A 21,873-nucleotide genomic window follows, 5' to 3' on the forward strand; every position below is an offset into this window, starting at 1 on the left:
ATTGCCCTTCAGGTCCTCAATTCTAGTACAGGTTGTGGAAAGAAATGTAACCTGAAGATATTTTTTACCGAGGATGTTGCTGCCAGGGTTGTTCTCTAGAAAAACTTGAATAGTGTGATTAACCCAAAGGTCTTTTCTTCTGAAAACTGCATTCTTGAGACATAATTGGCTGATTGGATTATTTGTTTAGTGTTGCATAACTCGAGATTCTGGCCTTCCAGACACACCAAAATTAAAGTTGCATGCAGTATCAGAAATTCAAAGAACTTTTTCAACTGACATGGATAAGTAGGGCTTCAAAACAGTTTCATAAAGAGTATTCTTCTCTAGGGATTTGAATTTCTTTGTAGAAGAACTGAAGAAAATTTCTTCAGACAAATAGATTATGTAGTGGTGGAAGAATGAATAATTTAGTTTCTTTTTTATCAAGTTCCTCATAGATCTCCCTCGTATTTTTTGTCTGCTTTCTCCTAGTAAAGAAAGCTGTCATTTAAAATACACATTACTGACTGGGAAGAGTATCAAGTTGGAATGGAATTCCTCTTAACTTTATGCTGATCAAGTATATATTGGTTATTTGAATGTGGCATTTATCCTAAGCTTCAAGTGGTTAATTCAGGTCATCACCTGAAGAAAACTGAAGGTCTTTGAAATAGAAATCACTCAACAGAAGAATTCCATGATTAATAGATCTGAAAGATGTTTCTCTATGTACAGCAAAGATAAGAGTCCCTGCAGAAGTCAGTTCTGTCATCTTGGAGCTTAAGTACTTAATTGCTCTTCACATTTTAGATCATCCAAGTTATTAGCAGAATTTCATCAGTGACAGTATCAGAACTTCAGAAGAAATTTCTTTATAATCTAAATTCATAATAATCATTCATGTCAGGCCCTCCAAATCCAATGACCAGTAATTTAGAGACCGCTTTCATTTGTATTTAGTGATACCTCTTTTTTTCCCTCCTCAATGCCTTACCTGAATGAGACTTGTTTTTAATTAAATGCTTTGCTTTACTCTAATTAAAGTTCATGGAGCAGATAATCTTTGGGCTTTTTGCATCTGTCCCAATTAGACCACACAGTAACATCTGAATCTTCTTGGACTTTATAATGTTGGCTGTGTATGCTGATAACTTAAGCTATTTTTCATATCAGTTTTTCAGTGATTTTGATAATTGTTTTCCTAACCCCTTGTTTGTCCCAAGGAATCTGGTTTACTGCAATCTGTAAATCAGTAGCAGTTCAGTCCAACAATAAACAATCATCTCTTTCTACAAAACCAAATTCCGCTTCAAGTTTAAGAAATCAGATATTCATGTAATTCCACATCTGTTCTAGAAAGATATTTAAAAACTTAGACATATGTAGGGCTTTTCTTCCATTATTTATTCCATCAGCTAAATAAAAAGGTTGGTGGTTCCTGTAAACTGTCTAAACAGTCAAGGGATTCACTGATTGAGACAAGGACTCTTGTTTGATGGCCCACTAGGTCTTTATAACATTTGGCCTTCAGAGATTACTTCATCTTCTCTATAGAGAGACACAAATGGCTTCACATGTAGGATGGCAGAACACTGAAATTTGTGATGATGGATAAAATACAATAATGAAGTCAAAAGCTGGAAGCTGTTGGAATTTTCTGACAGTTTTTGATGACCTACTTTATCAGCGTATGGGTTGCATAAGAGGTTTTCTTGCTCTGAAGTCAGTGTCACTGTATGCGTGTAGGCTGAGCTATCTCGAGATGAGTAATACATTGTCCTGCGTTGTCCCAGTGACTGTTGTGTCAAAAGATGATCCTGATGTAAAGAAAAGCACAGAACACAATTGGATTAAAATACTACAAGGGTTATTATTGAAAGACACTCAGTAATACCATTTTGTTAACTTATTTACCTGTAACATAACTACTGGTCATCAAGTTAAGAGACACTTCAGTATTTGATATTGAAATCCATAGATTTTGTTTTTGCACATCTTTTTATAATAAGCGCTTCAATTCTGGGGCCTTACGCGGTATTCGGTTCATATCCCTTTTCCATCTCTGTTCCCTGGGTTTGCTTTTGCAAAATGAAGGAGTTTTGTCTTTCAGAGCGGGAAGGTCACAGGAAGTGATTCAGGAGGTGTCATTGACCTTACACTGGATGATGAGGATGATGTCTCTTCTCAAGGTAAGTGAAAAAGGTTTTCCTAACAGATGGGGCAGTTGAGCTGCAAGTATTATTTCTTACCCTTGTATGATAGAAAGGATTTTCCATTCAATGTATTTTATTCCCTGCTGTTTCTGTTAAGCAAGACTGTTACTAGAGAATTCTGGTAGACCTTAAAAAAAAAAAAAAAAAAGTTCTGCTTATTATAAAATAGTTCCTTTAATGTTTTTCCCTTTTCCTTTAATTTAAGAGTTGTTGCTGTCTGTATTATGTTTTAAATAAATAATCTGAAATAATTTGAAAAGTTTGCATTCTTTATTACATTCTTGAAACTTCCTCTAGATGAATTTTGTCTTTGTTTAATGATTAAAGACCTTTGTACAGTTGGTATTCAGGGATTAGATTATTAGAGCTTCTAGTCTTTTTTTTTTTTCCCCTCCCAAATAAGCAACTTTTGTAAAGATCAAATGAGGATCTGATCTGTTCTTTACTTTGGGTCTGTGTTCTGGGATTAGAGTAAATGTAGTTGCACTTTTATGTCCTTTGACAGTGTGGGTGCATCTCATTGCTCTTACTGCAGTGTTGCAAGCCCATTTTTTGGCATGGAAATTATCCCCTCTTCTTTTCCATTTTGTGATTTAGATTCTAATTTTGCTTTATGCCTCCAAAAGTGATGATTTCCATTTTATTTTCATTTTTAGAAATCAAATTGTCCCTTCTCTTGAGTTCCTCATTTTTAGTGAAGATGATGCTTTGTTCATTTTGCATTGGAACAGTTCCTGCATTACTTCTAACCTTAATTCTGTGCTTTCTGTGTACCTAGTCTTTGTTTTTCCTTGCTGATTTTTTTATTTACATAGCTAAATAACCTTTTGCTAGTGATACCTGTGTTGGTTGTCTTTAATCATTTCTGGCTGGTAGAGTCATGATCTAGTTTCCAGCAGCTGGAATCTCAGCAGGACTCTTGATTTGTTAGGGGCAAATGATCTTGCTTCCATGTGAGATAAAAACAAAACAAGTCATGTTGGCCCAGACTGTCCTTGTTACTTAAACGACCCTTTTATAGCAGTAGTATGACTGGATTCCTACTAGTTGGATCATGAGCACATCTCTAAATTGTGACTAAGAATGCACTCATTTAAATTATGCAATGACCTTTGAAATGTGTAGAAATCTGTAAGTATTCAAAGTGAATACGTGTGTGCATCTCTGTAGTAATCTCCTCAAGGAATTTGCTGGATACTGGAAACTCGTACCAATGTGAAATATAAGAAGTTTGAACTAGTCACGAGACCTGTTACTTTATGAAACAACAGGAAATATCTCACTTAGTATTTTCAAAACAAGCAACCCTTTACTGCTTCTGAATGCTGCTTTGTTCACTAAAAGAAAATTGTTTTTGTCAAGTGGCATCAGCAGAGTAGCTCAACTATTCAGTCTACAGACATAGGACAACTCAAAAAGTCTGCAGTTTGTTTTGTATTACTTTTGAGGTCATTAATTTTGTTAGGTTTATTGTACAAGAGTTTGTGAAGGGTACTGCTCCTTTAAGCTATCAGTAGATGGTGTTAAAGATAGCCCAATGTGATCATCAAAGTACTTTCTGCTTCCTCATAAATAAACAAACGTCTTGAGCCATGCTGCCATTAGCCCCATTCTTCTTAATGTCACCTCATTAGCATACTTAATTGATGGTTTCTAAACACATTCTTCAGTTCACATATCATGTTGCTGATATGTATTCTCAAGAATGTAAATTTTTTTTATTTCTGCATTGTGTTCTCTTTTTCTGAACTAGTAGTTGCTGCATGTGAAGTTTTGTGAGGGCAAATCATTTTTGAATGGCTGCCCTTAAAACTTACTCTTATTTTGTGTTTTCTAGTTTTTGGTGGTGGCTTATCTGCCCACTGTTACTCTAATCTAGCTTAAAAATAACAGCATCTCAGTTCTCCTTGTGGACAGAAGGTCTGTTTACATACAGCTTTGCACTCAAATGAGTATTTTATGATGCCACAAATAAACTAAAGCAGGAAAAAAATATTACTATAGGGAAATACAAATTCAGGTGCTGTATTTCTCAGTTCTCCCAGTCAGTGGGTAAGTCGTGTTGACAGTGTGAGAAAACAAAATTTGAAATCTTCTAAATTTTTTTAATAATAAAGCTATTTTCCTTTATTAAGAAAATAGTACAAAAATTCAAAACAGCAATAAATGGGCTGACTAACATACCAAACAAAGGAAGGAGTCAGCAAATAAATGGATATAAGCACCAGAAAGAGGCAAGAGTTAACACTGAAAAAAAAAATAAGTAGAACACAACAGTGTTTAAGTGCTTTTTAAGGTTTAGGCCTCTCCTTAGTAGAAACAATCAGGTTTTCAGATTATGCAGAAATGTATAGACTTCATAGTGATAGAATGAAATATTATGTACTATAGGGTGGAAAACAATTGACATTATGAAGATGAGGAACTGAATGAAATTTTAACAGTCTGGTTTGCAGATGAAAGGATGAAAGAAATGTGCTAGAAAATATTCTTTGATAGTACAAATGACAGGGAATAAACAGATCTGTGATGTTTTAGTTTCTATTTGCTATTGTTATTGTGTTGTTTTAAAGCAGAGGCCAAGAAGCAGAATCAGACACCTACTACAGCACAAAGCACCCCTACTCAGCCCTTGTCTCGCCCCCTACCACCTTTGCTACCAAACCCTCCACAGCAAACAGGTGTGCCAACAAGTGGGCCTTCCCAGACCACTATACATGTATTACCTACAGGTAACTTCTTTTCTTGTTTGTTTGTTTTTGTTTTACACCATTATGTGAATGCAGTGACTGTTTTTTCTTAAGCTAGACTCTTGTGTGCTCACATTATGGTAATCTTTTCAGGTGAATATTCAAAATGTGAGTCACTTAAGGATCTCCTAGTCAATATCCTTTTTTTTTTCTTTTCCTTAGTGCATTAAGTGGAAGGGAAAAATAATCTATCTAGTATGTAAAGAAACAATTCAGGATCAAATTAATTCCATAGTGAGGAAGAAATTCTATTAAGGATATTACATACTAGCAGTTTTCTTGACACAATCGAAGGGAACAAAAAGGTAACTAATCAATAGGAATGAATAGGGTAGCCATGGAAATGATTAACAAAATTTGTTTTATAAGCAGAGGAGAAGAAATCCGAAGCATTATACTATATGAGAAATAGGGGAAAAAAAAGCATTAACATACCTCTGTCCACCTGCACATCACAATTCCTTTGGCAGAGTGAATGCCAAGGCCAATGGTGACATTCCATCCCTAGCAGAATGTTATTTTGTCTTTAGTTAAGTTTTGTTGGTTTTTTTAAACATGAAAAGGAAACATAGATCCTCTTTTTTACTCTTTATTTCATTCCTTTTTTTTTTCCTGTAGATAATTGTTGGACATTAGAATTGTCTTACAACTGATCAGTTCTGTGGACTGTTAATTGCTTGAGTTCAGTGGTGATTTTTGTCTTCTTCACAGCTATCCTTACACTCAGGATTACTTTTATTTACACAGATCAGATATAGTAATTATTGGGGGTTTTATTATCTTTTTTTTTCTTATATTGGGACTTAGTAGCAATAGAGGATTTGAGTTTGCTTCTTTTTCTTCAGTCTGATTCTTTGGAATATTATTTTTCTTTTCTGTTGGGAATTTGGATATATACTGGCATTACTATTATTTCAGGTGAAAATTACCATTATCATTTGCTTAAGCTGCTTTTTCTTTTCTTGCACTATCAGAAGCAGATAGAATTTTGTGGAGACAGCTTTTATTTTGCATAGCATGTTATGGAATTGCATTCTAGGTTGTGGTTTGTCTTTCTTTTCCCAGCTCCAACAACAGTGAATGTAACTCATCGACCAGTGACTCAAACAGCTGCAAAACTTCCTATACCACGAGCCCCAGCTAACCATCAGGTGGTCTATACCACAATTCCTGCACCTCCAGCTCAGAATTCTGTAAGAGGAGCTGTCATGCCAAGCCCAAGTTTAAGGCCAGTCAACCCACAGTCTGGAGGTAAGGGATTCTTTCTTACAGGCACATTTTAGCACATCACAGCTTCATTTTTTTTGTTGGTCCTTAACCCAGTCCTCATTAACCCCTCCTTTATCCTGCCTTCCTCTGGGACCTCAGGGGTATGGGGCTCCTCAGCACAGCCTCCAGCAGTATAGACAGAGACAAAGAAGGCATTTAGTAACTCCACCTTCTCTAAAAATCCTCCTTCACCAGGGAATCCACCTCATTCATCAGTGGACCTGCATTGCCTCTAGGGTTAGTTTTATCTGCAGTGTATTTGAAGAATCCCTTTTTGTTGCCCTTGACACTTCTTGCAAGGCTTAATTCTAAGGAGGCCTTAGCTTTCTGAGGTGCCTCCTTACATCCTCTGATAACTGATAACAGTCTTATATTCCTCCCAGGTGGCCAGCCCCTCCTTCCATGATCTATAGACTCTCCTCTTCCACTTGAGTTTGCCCAGCAGTTCCCTGTTTAACCATGCAGGTCTCCTGGCTCCCTTTCTTGACTTCCTACCTGTTGGGTTGCTTTGATCTTGAGCTTGTAAGAAGCGATCCTTGAATATAACCAACTATCTTGGAGCCTTTTACCTTCAAGTACCCTGTCCCATGGGATTTCCCCTAGCAATTGCTTGGAAAGGCCAAAGTTGGCCCTACTTAAGTCCAGGGTTGTGATTCTGCTTGGTATTCTGTTCCTGCCATGAGACCCTGAACTCCATCATATTATGGTCGCTGCAAGCAAGGCTACCCTCAGCCTTCTCTGCTTTGACCAGACCATCCTTGTTAGTGGGAACAAATTTCAGCAATGCTCCTTTTCTAGTTGGCTCATCCACCGCTTGCATCATCAAAGGAGCCTCCTGGACTGTTTATGGCTGGCTGAGTAGGCCTTCCAGCGAATAGCAAGGTAGTTAAAATCCCCCACGATAACCAGGGCCTGTAATTGCAAGGCTGCTATCAACCACTTATAGAAGAGGCCTCATCAAGTTCCTTGTCCTGATCAGGTGGCCTGTAATAGACACCCACAGCAGTACTGCCCATGCCAGCCTGCCCCTTAATTCTCACCTGCAAACACTCAGTTCGCTCCTCATCCTCCTCTGGACAGTACTCAATACATTCTTGGTGCTCTCTCTTGTTAAAGAGCAACTCCACCACCTTGGCCTTGCTGACCTGTCTGTCCTTAGAAGGGCATAGACATCCATGACCACATTCCAGTCATGTGATCTGTCCTACCACATCTCTGTAATTGCCACTAGATCATAGTCTCCTGCCCAGACACAGATTTCTACCTCCTCCTCAGTGTACAGGCATTTCAGGGATCAAGCTGAGCATGCTGATTTCACCATTATGGGCTGAGAGACCTCTTGGTCTTCATCAGCACTGGAGCGCTGCCCCACCAGTGCAAGTCCAGCTATAATCCCGTCCAATACAACCAATAACAATGAGCTGAAAAGCACTGTGCTCATAAGACCAGTGTGACATACCAGTAAATGGGCAAAATGTTACTCAAGAGAGTGGAATGTAGTATAAAATGAGTAACTACTTGGTATTTTGCAAGAGTTCTGGATATTATGTATGAAGCTATAAAATTATTTAGTTTATTCCTGCCAGTCCGGTCAGTTTGCTATGGCATGCAATGAAATAGCAATTCCTATGAGTACGTATTCCTAGTGGTGTCCTTTCTGTGAGTGAAAATAAGCTTCTTGGACAATGATGTAATCTTTTTTGGTTTTCATACCATCCAAAGCACAGCCTCATAGCAGTTAAATATTGAGTGGGTGTCATTCTGCCGTAGCAGCAGTTCTTTTCCTTCTTGAATCCCAAAGTCATCAGATTTATTTATTGGTCTTTGTAAAGTTCAGGCTGCCTGAATCTCCCCCATTTCTCCTCCCCCATTTCTTTCTGTTGTGGTTTTGTGATTTTTGCTGCTGGTATTCCACAGCAGAACATCATGTTGGGAATTAAAGTTAATGCTCTGGCAGGGAGCGGAAGAGTGGTGGAGCTCCTGGCCCCTGACCAGACTCGGACTCCAGTCACTTGTTCTGGCGCGCTTTTCTCTCTCGGCTTGCCATGGAGAAAAAGCACGTGTGCTTCCTGTGCAGTTTACTAATGTAAGGTCTCATATCTTGGATACTCTTGTCTCTCTCAGTTTGTTTGATTTTGTTGGATTTAGTAAATCACCATTCCTCCTCAGATCGTTGCCATTGGTTTTTTTGTCAACCTATCTGTTATCTCCATACCCTCCTCCCTCTCCCCCCCACCCCTGCAGCACACAGCTCTGCTCAGGTGACCTCATTGCCAAAGACTGGGCAGGTTTTTTCTTCTTCCCTCTCCCCCTTTTTTTCTCCTTGTGTCCCTGTCACAGGCTTAGACCTAAAGATAACTCCATGACACTTTCATACTACAAATGACAAAAAAGTCATTCTGTCCCTTCTGCAGACGTTGTTACTTGTTTTCTTTTACAGCTTACAAGAATGGAAAGTGGTTTTGGTTTTTATTAGTTATTAGTCTGATGGCAGTTTGAGAAGGATGTGTCAGTTTGAATTTTGGTGTCATGCAGCTGAACGAAGGAGCTTGGTTTCCGGTGTTCTGTTTGCTGATTTTAAATGTTCAGTACTCAGAAATATTCGTTGTGCTTCTTAACAGGCGTGACAGTACGAATGCCTCAGACAACTGCATATGTTGTGAACAACGGACTAACTCTTGGATCTGGAGCACCTCAGCTTACAGTGCATCATCGACCACCACAAGTGCATGCAGTGAGTACTGTCATTTTAAAATTACTTAAGAAAATTTACAGACCTGTCTCTATGCTAGTATGTCTCAGTTTGCTTCTCAGTGTGAACTGAAGAACAGTGAAGTAGCTTGTAGACACTTTCCAGCCAGTTCATGTGCATAACACCACCATATCACCTTCAAAAAGTTCTACCAGAAACAGTGAAAGCTGTGCTATCTTAACACAAGAGTTCTTCAAATCAGCAGTAGTGTGTACTGAAAAATTGTGTGAATTATCTGCAGGTGAATTGTGGAGTCAAGGGTACAAAAGAACCACCACAAAAAGTTTTATCATGGTTTGAAACTATAATTCATGGGATCGTCTATGAATTGGATGGCAATACTTATCTGTTGTGCAGGTGAGGGAGCACTGGATCAGGTTGCCCAGTGAAGTTGTGGAGTCTCCTCCTTGGAGATCTTCAGAAGCTACCTTTACATGGTCCTGAGCAACCTGCCTGTAGGTGGCCCTGTAATGTTTGGACCCAGTGGCCTTCAGAGGTCCCTTTCAACCTCAACCATTTGGTCATTTTGTGGTGAGGCCTAAGGCCTTTGACATGGTACTCCACAACATCATTTTCTCCAAATTAGAATGATAGGGATTTGGTGGGTGGATTGATCAATGGATAAAGAACTGTCTGGAGGATTTAGTCCAGAGAGTGGTGGTCAGTGGCTCGATGTCTGGATGGAGATGGGTGATGATGAGTGGTGTCCCACATGGGTCGGTGCTGGGACCAGTACTCTTTAACATCTTCATCAATGGCATCAACAGTGGGATTGAGTGCATCCTCATCAAGTGTGCTGATGACACCAAGCTGTGGGTTGTGGTCAGTGCACCAGAGAGATGGGATGCCATCCAGAGGGACCTGGACAGGCTTGAAAAGTGGGTCCAGGTGAGCCTCATGAGGTTCAACAAATCCAAATGCAAGATCTTGCACCTGGGTCGAGGCAACCGTCACTACTGGTACAAGCTGGGGAAAGAGGGATTGAGCACAGCCCTGCTGAAAAAGATCTGGAGGTACTGGTGGATGGGAAGCTGAACATGAGCCAGCAGTGTGCCCTTACAGACCAGAAAGTCAACCGAATCCTGGACTGAATCAAAAGAAGCGTGGCCAGCAGGTCGAGGGAGGTGATCCTGCCCCTCTGCTGTGCACTGGTGAGACCCCACCTTGGGGTACTGCATCCAGGTGCAGAGTCCTCAGCACAGGAGAGACACGGACCTGTTGGAGTGCATACAGAGGAAGGCCACAGAAATGATCCACGTAATGGAACACCTCTCCTATGAGAACAGGCTGAGAGCTGGGGCTCTTCAGTGAGACTGATGAGGCACCAGAACAGGTTGCCTAGAGATGTGGTTGATGCCTTGTCCCTGGAGATTTTCTAGATGAGGCTGGATCAAGCCCTCATCAACGTCATTTAGCTCTGCATATCCCTGTTCATTGCAGATGAGTTGGATGAGATGAATAACTTTAAAGGTCCCTTCCAACTCTAAGGATTCTATGATCAGTTTTTCAGTACAGATGCTTGCAAAGTTTAGGTAGAAGAACAGAATACAGACAACATCCTTAATTGTCAAGTTCTGAATTTCTGAGGTTTGAGGTTTTTTGTTGGTTTTTGTTGTTGTTGATGTTTGGTTTTTTTTGTTGTTTTAATAACCACTTGGGTTGATTTTTCTGCCTCACCTCAGACCCTTTGTAGTAAGACAGAATTTACTTTTGCTAATTTTAAATCATTTTGTTGTTAAGACTGAAGTACATTGCCTGCATACTCAATTGTTAGTCACCTCATTTCCAATCTCCTGATTTGGTAAATGTATTAGCAAAGCGGCTAACAGTTCTCTGAATATAGACATAATTCAACTTAATGTATCTTTCCCACTGATGAATAACGAGAAGAAAGCAAGCCACTATCACACACACAAATCTTAAAAGAACAAAAACTACCCAATTCCATCATGAAAAAGTCCCTGGTATGACAGTAACAAATTTTCATGCTCACTATAACCACATTCCTGAATTGAAATTAAGTAGCATAAGTAATAGATCTAGGAAAGCTTCTGTGATGTTTCAGTGTAAAGTCACATTTTTGCCCTAATTTCGAAACTTTCTGGAAACTGAGCCTGAGGTTCTGTGTTCTATTTAAGGTGATAAATATGCATATTGTTCCATTACGGATTCTTCCTCTTGCTACTGAAGAAGCTGCTTGTTGAAAAGATGTTGAGTTGCCAGCTCAGTTTACTGTCTGGGATGTTTTGGGTAATGTGGGAGAAGCAGCTCAGATACAAAATACTTTAAATTCATTGTGAACCTGCCCACTTAGTCTTGGTAAGTGGCCGGGTGCTCACAGTCCATCATCTCAGGGCTGGGAAGCAAAAGGGGATATAGAGAAGTAACTGTGGTGATGATCTTCTGCAGGTAGTGATTTATATGTGAATAATAATTTCTGACATCCTTGGTTCTACCCCTTCTCACCCTTTGCTTCTGTTTATGTCTGGTGCTTTCTGGACACAGGACTTTGAGTTGTGATGGTTGAGTGATTGCAGGCTGATTTCTTTCCATTTGCTTTGGGAATGATGAATTAAAACCTCTTTCCACTGCTGTAGACTTATCTTTCCCTGATTGTTCTTATATTGCTTAGGAGCCACCACGCCCTGTACATCCTGCCCCACTTCCAGAGGCACCACAGCCACCACGCCTGCCCCCTGAAGCTGCCAACACTTCTCTGCCTCAAAAACCACAGCTGAAGCTGGCACGGGTACAGAGCCAGAATGGTATTGTGCTGTCGTGGAGTGTCATAGAAGTGGACCGGAGTTGTGCCAGTGTGGACAGTTACCATCTCTATGCATACCATGAGGACCCGAGTGCCACTATGCCTTCCCAGTGGAAGAAGATAGGGGAGGTGAAGGCCCTTCCACTACCTATGGCATGCACTCTTACTCAGTTTGTGTCTGGTAGCAAATACTACTTCGCAGTCCGAGCTAAGGACATCTACGGCCGTTTTGGACCCTTCTGTGACCCCCAGTCTACAGATGTGATCTCCTCCCAGAGCAGTTAGAGTTTTCTGGAGCCTTTAAACCCGTCCTACTTCCAAGAGTTACCCTGGTTTTGAGGGGGTTGCATGAAATTCACTTCTAAATCCACTCTCTGCAGGATTAATTTAGACGGCTGTGCAATACACTACATGCGTTCAGAACCAAAAGAAAAATAAAGTCTCACTCCCAGCAAGAGAACCTGTTTTTCTGGATAAGTCAAGTCATGGGCCATTCAAAAAAATTTCATTTTCCTTCTCATGACAGCTGTTCCACCTAGACATCTACCTACACTTTATTCAAAGGCACGTTGGATGCTTGAGATTCTGCTTCAGAGTGGCAGCAGGAGTATACATCACAGTTTTTTCTGAAGCTGAACTACATCTGTAGTGTCTGTCAAGGCACTAGCGTGAAGGCAAGAACAGATTTGCCTCTTGCACCTCTCTCTGTGAGCAGGCTGTGACAAGAAAGGTGATTCAAGGTTTCACTTGTGTGCTGTAAGATTGAGTGATCTGTTCTAATTACCAACAGTAGTCAGTTGTCTGAGGAGAGGGAAGGGAACTTTAGTCTGGCCAGGGAACCAGTGTCTGTGAATTCGGAGGTGGTGTAGTGGGGGAAAAAAAAAAAAAATCATCCCACTACCTCCTACCTCTCCTAAATAAGAACGCTCCCCTACTTTCACCATCCACCTCCATTCATACAGGGAGCATTCACGGGACTGATCTTAAACTGGATTGTAGAAATTACAGTCACACCTCTCTAGCTGAAATAATTTTTCTGCCTCTCTCCTTATACATCTAGCCCTATTTTTTAGATTTATTTTGTGCCTTAATCAGTAATTTCAGAAATAAATGTAGCCAAATACCTTGTGGCATTCATTTGCTTGGAGTTACTTCTCCTTTTACCCTTCTAGCCTTTCATTACTACTTCTCATTTTTCTGTCCCATAGTGATTGTTTCTTTCTGTAAAGACCAGGAAGTGTAACATCTACTGTTGCTCGACTCATTTTTATCTATAGTTTTACTCAAGCCTTCCCTCACTGCAGTTACTGAATTATCATTTTCGTCCCGTGAAGAATATTAGAGTGTACAGACAGTATTTTCCACCAGAGCCTTTCCCTGTTCTTCTGGGAAAGCTGTATGCTGCATTTCAGCCAAAGAAACCTATGTGGTGTAGCACCATGAAAGCTTCTACTTGTTTGCACTCAGTTTAGATGTTCAGTTTGTAGAAAAACTTACAAAGTTGGCTTCTTAGTCCACTATTGCAGCCACCTGCCTGCCTCTGTAGAAAGCTAACGCCCCCAGAGTAGTTAAGACAGTGGCCCAAATTCATGAGCAACTGCAGATGTTCCTAGAAGCTTTCACATTGCTTCTGAGCTTAGGAAACAACAGTGCATCTGCCCCACTATCCATGACAAACTTCTTTTGTGTTTAACCAAACTGTAATGCCTTGACAAGAAAGGACTGGAATTAAATGCTATGTCTGCTTATTTCAAGGAATAATTAATAATGCATTTACACTACTTAAGAAAAGTTGAGTCCGTATAAAGGAAGTTCTGTGGTAGAGGTTTACAGCGGTTTTGTCCAGTTGATGGCTGTTAAAGCATCAGTGTACTTCGGTCTATGAGGTGGTGCCAGAGGGCCGTCGGCCATATCAGTACAATGAGGTTTTATAGTTTTAAAGTTAAAATAAATATTAGAATACAACCTGGAGTTTATGCCGCTTATTGAGTTTTGATTCCAGCCTCAGCTATACATGAGCTTTTCTATAGTTTGTGCTTGCTTTTAGATCACAGTTGTTATTAGTTTTGTCTTGCTTGGGATAGGCGGGTGGCGAGTCTTGTGTCAGACTTTTTTTCCTTTCTCCAATGGAAGTAATAGTTGGGATGGCCTGGTATTGTGTGGAGGTTTTGTGGACATGCAGTGAAGATGCACTTCAGAGAGCAGGCTCATCTTTATTTACTAAAGAAAGACGTTCTCAACAGAGATGAAACTGGCTTCTTGCTTAATAGTTGTTTGTGCTATGTATGGCAGAGTGCAGCTCATTTTTGTGAATAAATTAAACAAGTTAAGTACTGTTTGCTAAGTGAGGACACCACAGTTGTAGAATTAAAGCAGACATCCCTTTCACTGCAGCAGAGATGTTGAGATCCAATTTCAGGATCTTAAGCAGGTTCTGGTGCTTGAATACCTGATAAAGCATTGCTTGATTTTTCAGATGCCTTGCTCAGTTTGGAGACATTGCAGGTGGTGGTTCTTAATGCTGATGCGCAGAGAACTGTGCCACTGTAAAACTTTTCACAGTGGAGCAGAATGGCACTTCTCCCAGTGTTGTGGAGTGGCTGTTTTTTATTTATTGATAATTTAATCTCCCAGAAACAATAAAAATGTTGAGAAACTGAATTTCCACTAGTAATGCATTCAGAAGTAATTGGTTTCATTTAATAGAATTTATTTGAAAGTATTACCAAAACATCTGGGAACGTTCAGTACAGGTCTGTTTAATACTGTGCTTTAGACTGGAGCAGTCATAGAAGTGTTGGTCACTGGAGGTTTCTAGTATTTCATTTTTACACATGCTACAAGTCTCTACGCAGCTTTCAAGTGGCAGACTACACTAGAACAGTTCAGTTGGAAGGGATCTGTAGAGATCATGAAGTCCAAATGGCTGACCGCTTCAGGGCCACAACCAAAAGCTAAAGTGTGTTATTAGGGACATTATCCAAATGCCTCCCTATACCTAATGCAAGTTTTTCCATCTTAATTTCAGTGCCATAGTATAAATTGTTCCTGGCTAATGAGTTGTGCCGGTCCCACTGGGTATGTGGCACATTAGCTGCACCATTTCAGATCTAGTTCTCCGTGTTTTGGCAAACACTGCACTGATTCTACACTTGTTATTTTCATCCTGTTTCTGGTTTGGTTTAGGTTTGATTTGTGCCCACGGGCAAGAAGTAATTTAACTTGAGCTAGTTCTGTTTCTGGTTGGAAAGAAGCCCTCCTGTGGAGTGCTGATGGCAAAATGCCATTCCTTTCCACTGAGTTCCTCCTAGTTACAGCTTCACTGACCTCCTTTATTTCAGTACGACTCTGAAACAAAGTTTTGCTGGTTTCAAGTAACTAAACCTTAGGAAGGGTGTAGACTGTAGGTACAGCAAGTGTTCTGCAGCTGCAGTAAACAGCTCAAGAAGATGTGAGGATGCAGAGGCAGTTTCCTCTGAGCTGGTGTTTACTTCCATGCTCCAACCCAGCTTCCCTGGAAGTGGCAGTTGGGCTCTGGTTCTGCTCCTTTTGGTTGTGCTTGCTACCCTTTACGATGTTGGATCATTGAGCACAAGCAGTGACACACTCACCCACCCCAGCGTTTTTAGCACAAGGCTGGAAATGCCCATGGTGTCTTCCCTGTAAAAATAAGGGGTCTTATCCTGCTTCCTTTGAAAATAATGGCAAAACCCTCTTGTGCCTTCAGCGGGAGCTTGATTGGGCCCAAGTAGGATTGGAGCGCTGTTTTGTACTGTAACAAAATATCCATACACTTCTTCCTTTATGCTGTTTGTCTTAAGCGTCCGCTAAATCAGAATCTGTATTATATGTAGGGACCAGGTCAAATCTGTTCTTGCTCCCCAAACAGCCATTCCCCAGTTCCAGACTATTGTATACACTGTACAAAATTAAGCTGTGATTCTGCCTTCTTACAAACTTCAGTATTTTCATTTGGTCAAAAATATCTATCCAGATTTTTTAAAATAGATATATTAAATATATATTTTTTTAATTTGTTGGTTGGGGTAGGGGTGGGCATTGTATGAAAACACTGGAGAGGGGAGTTCCAATGAGTGACTGTGCCAGCCCTGCCACCAGATCTGTGTTCCCTTCTGAATACCTTCTGAGGGGCAGTAAAAAAAAAAAAAAAAAAGCTAAGAAAAAGCAGAATAATTGATTTTTTTTCTTTTCCTCCGTTCTGCCCACCTGTTAGAATGCATCTTTATTTCTCATTGTCATTGTTCAGGCTGAGCATTCCGTTTTGTTTTAATATATACTATATACATACACACACATATATTTATATATATTTGAAGTGCTGTCTTAATTTAATGGGGGTATATCTGTAAATAAGACAACTGGGTAGTAACTGTTTGGGGAGACCTGTTCAGCTGTAGTAAGTTCTTGGCTGTTGAGCCAAACGCGCAAACCCTTTGCAAGCAACTCCATTTGACTTCTTGTTTTGCTTTGCAGCTGGACTTGTAAATACAAAAGGACTGCTTTTATGTCCAATTTAAACTGGGCAGTCGCAAGTTCTCCCCATTTTTGTATGTACTATAGATTAGTGTGTGTGTGTATGTGTTGACTGTAGTGGGGTTTTGTCTGACAAGCCTGAAATTTATACTTTGAAATAAACTGCTGGGTTTTTAATGTTCTGAGTCATCTGTGCTTAGTTCTAGGCATCTCAGGTGACAAAGCACCACGTGTGTGCGCTCATCCTCCCTGGCTGTGCCACCCCATGAGGGATGGGGCAGTGCCAGCTTTTCAGTTCTGCAGCTGTGGTGCCACCTTGGTCAAGTAATGGTTTGACTCCAGGTCATTCCTAGAAAGCCAGCTGCGTGATGCTGCTCCTCTGGGCTTCTCATAGGAGCAGAAATTAAAGCGACGTGCTAAGTTCTAGAAAGCTGCAAAGCAAAGAGGAGCTATGTGTCCTGGACAGACATGTCCTGAGAGCTGGATGTACCTACCCCGAGTGAGTGCTGAGCCCACACCTGAAGGGCACTGTCATTCATTTGTGATGGTAATAGTTCCCTGGCACTTTGTAAAACTTGCTTCAAGTCACCAACTAAAAGACTGTATCGTGTTAAGTGATGGCTGAATACAATCACACTTGAAAGTCCAGAGTTCCCTCAAACTGCCTGTTTAGAATACTGGACTACTCTGTGCCTGTGGCTTAGACTGTTGCTTTCATTAAGAAATGTTAACTTAAACACTTTGCTCAAGCACTGTTTTAATTGCAACTTGTGCAGGTGCTGTGCTGAGGACAGGAGCTGTGTTCTGGTCACTGGGGACGCATTCTGCCCAACACAGGCTGCTCAGGGAGAAAGGACATGCTGCAGTACAGCAAGCACGAAGTGGTCTTGAACCCAGCACAGCCATTAACAGCAAAAGATAAGAATCACAGTCACATGGGTTAGTCCTACAGCTCACAAGGGCCCATTTATGTAAATATTTCCTCAGAGAAAAGGGCCCTTCAGAGTAGAACTGTTTTCCCACAACTGAGTTGAAGCATAAAGCTGTTCCTACCACAGAGTATGAGGCTGGTGGTGTGAGAAGGGCACATCTCCCCTTCCTCGGGAGCTTACAAAGGGGCATCTCACAGGTGCTGACTGCATCTGCTCCCAGCACAGGGACGCATCCACATGTGCCCTGGCAAAGAACAGTCTGACACAGGAAGCTATGGGCAGTTCACTGGGCCCTAGGGATCGACATTGAAACGATTTTTGGTTTTAAATATAAAAACAGGAAAAGTTGGCAGTAAGTACAACCTATTGTATTGCTTAGGAGTAACAGAATTCCTCCAGCTGCCCTGTGCTCCCAACTCAGTGAGCTGCTGCTCGCCAGCACGTCCCTCCAGGACCTGGCTCCCTTCCTTCCTGCAGGTGGGGTCCTCAGTGCTACTCAGAGCCCATCTGGTTCATAGTTGGTGTTTGTTCTGAGAGCACCAAGCCTGCTGCCCTGTAAGGCCGGAGCCTGCCTGTGTCACAGCCAGGGCTCATGGCACTGACCACTCAAGCGGAGGCTGCTGCCCTTGATCAAGGGCCAGAAGGAACGACATCCACAAACTGCAAGTAAAGACAAGGTGAGTAGCACGTGGTGGACACAGCATTCTCTCAAAGCTGTCAGTAGAGCCATCTCCTCCCTCCCCCACCTCTGGAGAAGGGCACCTGTGCAGCACCATCTCTTGGCTCACACGTGGCATCAGGGGAACATCGCGTTGATTCTCCTTCCAACAGCACATGAGCTGAACATGCAGCAATGATGTGTGCGCCCCTGCAGCCACCTAGTCCTGATGCAGAGCAGATGCTCTCTGTGGCCTCTTGGACATACCTCCTTCTGCTCCAGTGAACAAGTTACTTCACTCCCAGCGCTGATTTTGAGCCTCAGCAAAATGTGCTGTAACTTCTGCTCTCCCTCAGCCCTTGGTGGAAATCAACTGCAATGTGACAGCCAGCCAGCCCTGCTCAGACTACAGGCAGCCATGAAGCCAGCACAGAGCCACGTGACTCAGCCCCTATGTCTAGAGACAGATCGCTTCTACGATTGCACCGCAGTTCATTCGTGCTCTGGGAGCAGCTGAGATGATGCTCAGAGCAACAGAGGGCAGCACAGTGCCTGCCGCTTCCCAGCCATCCCAGCCAGAGGGCCACCCAGACAGCACAGTGGAGGGGAGCACACGCTGTGCTGCACAGAGCAAGAGAGGGACGGGCAAAGCATCCAGCTGGATTTATTACACACAGGAATGAAAGTTTCCATGGAAAAAAAAAAAAGTAAAATCCCATTTTGGAATATCAACGCTCGTTTTACAGGATTGGCCTCATGGTGACAAACTGGAAGTTGTATGATTCAGGCAGGCCCTGGTGCCGTGTGTGGTTGAACCGCCTCCAGGTGAAGACCGGGAGACCGCCCTGCACTGGGGGACCGTTGATGGCGGCGGCTGTGAATGCGGAGGCCAGGCGGAAATCTGACACCTGCAATAAAGGACAGAATGGTTGCCTGCTGTCTGACGTGCACCCATCCCAGAGCTCAGAGAGATCTGATAACGTTAAGGCAAAGAAATGGAGCAAGGGGAAACGTGTGCTGGCCAGGCAGAATTCCTCCCCTGCACAGAGGTATCCAGCCACAAAGACAGCGCTGAAGAGGCAGCAGCAATGCACACACAGCCCTTGTGCTGTCCACCTTCACAGCAGTCCTCCCCATGCCTGAGTGTCTCCAAAAGGCCATGGGGCAGCCTAAGATGATCAAGCATAAGCTCTGCTGTGTGTTAAGCACTTGGCCCATCCCTTGGAAATGGTCAGACAAGGGCAGCACAGTTACTGCAGCTGCCTGGAGCCTCCTGTCCTGTTCCTTCATTACCTCCCAGGACAGCCCAGCCCATTCCTCTTGCCTAACTGCTGTCAAAGGCACCTGCTCCCTTGCCAGATACCTCTATACAGCAGTTCTTTGGTTTCACTCCAAATTGGGGAGCTCTTGCTGGCCACCACAGCAGGCAGTCAGGCAGGCCAGCCTGGGCTTGAGCAAGCTGAGAGGAGATGCTCCGCACTGGCAATGCCCAAAGAAGCTCCACAGGACCCTGACCAGCGTTCACACTCAACCCAGAGGAGGTGACTAGGTCCCCACAGGATCTACCAGCATGCTGGGGCTGGACAGCTGCACACACAGGTGTTCACAGTGAAAACACCACACAGGCTGCCCAGAAGAACTGCAGCTTTCTCCGACACAGTGGGCCTGAGGATTTCCCCACATTTCCTTCCCTAAAAAGAAATGGGACCTTTGGCAAACTTTGCTCAAAGCAGTTTTACAGAGAGGTGGAGACCTGGAGCCGGGTGACTCACTGGAGAGCATGTCTTTTGTAAAGGTAAAATTAAAAGGAGGATATAGACACATTCCTGTGGGCTCCTAGGATGCAACCAAGCAGCCTCCATGACCAGGAAGGCTGGACTGTGCAGCAGTCACCTTCTCCACCTTTCTCCAAGTGATGTAAGGATTCATGTCAGCCTTCACTCAGGCTCCTCCTGCTGCAAAGCTTCAGGGCTTTAACCCCTAAACAACACAGGTTCCCACAGCCAACATTATTTTGTGTTATCTCCCTGTGCATCCTCTGCAACACCACTGTGCCAGGACTGGTGTTGATCTAGGAGATGGGTTTCTCTCTGCACAGGAGCTGCATAGTACTGGCACAAAGCGAAGAAAGGAAGCAGGACTGGCCATGCCCACCCCAGCACCAGGAAACACCACAGGTGTGAGCAGAGCACAAAGAGACTGCAGCAAACATTCAGCAGGTACAGAAATTGCGGTTATTTTATTTACCTTGGAGTCATAGCAGCCTGCAGGCACTGGGAAGGAAGGATTCAGGTCCTCTCGGCAGCAAATGGTGTTGCAGGGATTGTGTTCAGCATAAGGATCGTGCTGGTAGTCTGGGGAGAAATGGTGCGAGGAGGGAAGAAAAGCAAACAAATGAGTCCATTCACCCAAAGCCCTCTACTTCTCAAGACCCCAAACCACTAAAAGCTGGGTATGTACACAGTCTAACACACTGCTTTCATGCTCCTCTCCAGATATCAGATAGAAACCGGTGCTTGAGTAAGGCAAGTTCAAAATCCAAGTCCATTTAGCTATTTCTGCATCCTAGGCCCACCTCTAACCACAAACACTGCTAATTCCACAGGTCAAAAGCTTGCAGGAACAGAAGGGGTGGGAGGCAAGGAAGGAAGAGTGAAGCAGTGAGAGCCTTCACATTCCTGTTCTGGAACAAGGAAGCAGAAGGTGCAAAGCCTTAAAATACCCACTGCAGTAGCTGCAAGCTAAGAGGGAAGAAGGACAAGCCTCAACATCTGTGAACATGCTGCTACTCACAGCTCAATCAGTGACAATACCCCACCCTGGGAGAGGCCTCCCAAAGCCCGGTAATAGGTGTGCTCCCTGTAATTGGGAATCAAAATATAGCATCTAAAGGTATTTGTACTGAGAGTTGGGCTTAGCCAGAAGTTAATTATGCTGGTTTTAATCCAGTAAGGAGAATCCTGACAGGGAAAAACAGAGAAGACCATTACCTACTAAAGACCATCCCTCCTGGACTGTGGGAACTGGGAGGGTGAGCAGAAGCCAAACTGACTTCCAAGTTTCATTCTGCACTTAGTGTAACTAATCTGTAAGCAATGCTTTCCACTATAATGAAAGTAAATTAACACTATTTTTTAAGATCAGCTCCAAAATACATGAATATATTTCTTACTGTTATATCTCATGATGTACTTCATGCTTTCTAAGTTGGTCACCTTGCCCTGGTCTCGACGGAAGATTTTTGCTCGTGGAGCAAGCTCATATGAAAAATCCAGCCCATACTTCTCAACATACGACGCATAACCACTGAGACTGTAAATCTTCTGATGGAAAGGAATATTGTATGAAGGCCAGTAACCTGCGAGAGAAACAAATAACCTGTTAGACACTTGGAAAAGTTGAACTCTCTTGCCTGTATCAAAACAAAACAACAAAAAATCAACAGGTTTTCCATGCTGCATTGCCCTCACAGCATTTCGAGGAACAACGTGCCAAACTGGTTTGAAAGGAACAAAACAATGCAACAGTCAGCTGGAATGGGCTGGGGTTGACTCCCTGTGTAACACACACAGGCAGCCCGCCCCCAGACTTCCACCCTGAGGACTCATCCTGCAGAGCAGCTGAGATCAGACTTGTAGGAGTCTGAGGTGAAGACACAGATCAGCTACAGCCCTCCTGTAAAGGTTGCACTCCTCCAGGGCTGTGCAGGGAAAGGTCATTTCCCACCACCAAGCTTTACTGCATGAGACTTAAGTGAATGTGCTACCTTTTCTCTCCTCTTCCCAACTCACCGAGATGCAATGATGCACGGTGCAATGAAGGCAGATGGCAATTAAAAAAAAGAATAATAACTCCTAAAGAAACACACATTTGTAACAGAATGAGGGTCTAAAAACAGCAGTCAGAAAGAGAGACCAAGGGGAAAATAAACAAAGACTGGAGATGAAGAGATAAACAGGAACCATGGAGCAAGCAGGGGTGAGCAGGAGACAGGCCTGCAAAAGGCACGCAGACATGCTACTGAGCAATGCTGACTGCACACAGAGGATAAGAAGACAT

General features: G+C 42.6%; 2 protein-coding genes across 3 annotated transcripts in view; one reads left to right on the forward strand and one right to left on the reverse strand.

Moving 5' to 3' along the window:
- ATF7IP (activating transcription factor 7 interacting protein) overlaps positions 1 to 13,393 on the forward strand; it is a 97,220-nt gene extending 83,827 nt beyond the window's left edge. The window contains exons 11-15 of one of the 2 annotated variants that reach the window (XM_065742813.1): positions 2,093 to 2,171; positions 4,769 to 4,927; positions 6,011 to 6,196; positions 8,836 to 8,948; positions 11,599 to 13,393. In XM_065742813.1, coding sequence (XP_065598885.1) covers positions 2,093 to 2,171; positions 4,769 to 4,927; positions 6,011 to 6,196; positions 8,836 to 8,948; positions 11,599 to 12,015 — 954 coding nt within the window. In that variant the 3' untranslated portion in view covers positions 12,016 to 13,393. The remainder of the gene's footprint in view (positions 1 to 2,092; positions 2,172 to 4,768; positions 4,928 to 6,010; positions 6,197 to 8,835; positions 8,949 to 11,598) is intronic. The other variant, XM_065742814.1, reaches the window with a different exon arrangement.
- Positions 13,394 to 18,464: 5,071 nt separating this feature from the next.
- PLBD1 (phospholipase B domain containing 1) overlaps positions 18,465 to 21,873 on the reverse strand; it is a 35,367-nt gene continuing 31,958 nt past the window's right edge. The window contains exons 9-11 of the mRNA XM_065742819.1: positions 20,987 to 21,172; positions 20,062 to 20,168; positions 18,465 to 18,722 (exon numbers count right to left, since the gene is read on the reverse strand). Of these exons, the coding sequence (XP_065598891.1) occupies positions 18,555 to 18,722; positions 20,062 to 20,168; positions 20,987 to 21,172 (461 nt within the window). The 3' untranslated portion in view covers positions 18,465 to 18,554. The remainder of the gene's footprint in view (positions 18,723 to 20,061; positions 20,169 to 20,986; positions 21,173 to 21,873) is intronic.

Source organism: Cyrtonyx montezumae, unplaced genomic scaffold (genome assembly GCF_038088225.1).
Source record: "Cyrtonyx montezumae isolate F1298 unplaced genomic scaffold, pur_monq_1.0 scaffold_3, whole genome shotgun sequence".
NCBI lineage: Eukaryota > Metazoa > Chordata > Aves > Galliformes > Odontophoridae > Cyrtonyx > Cyrtonyx montezumae.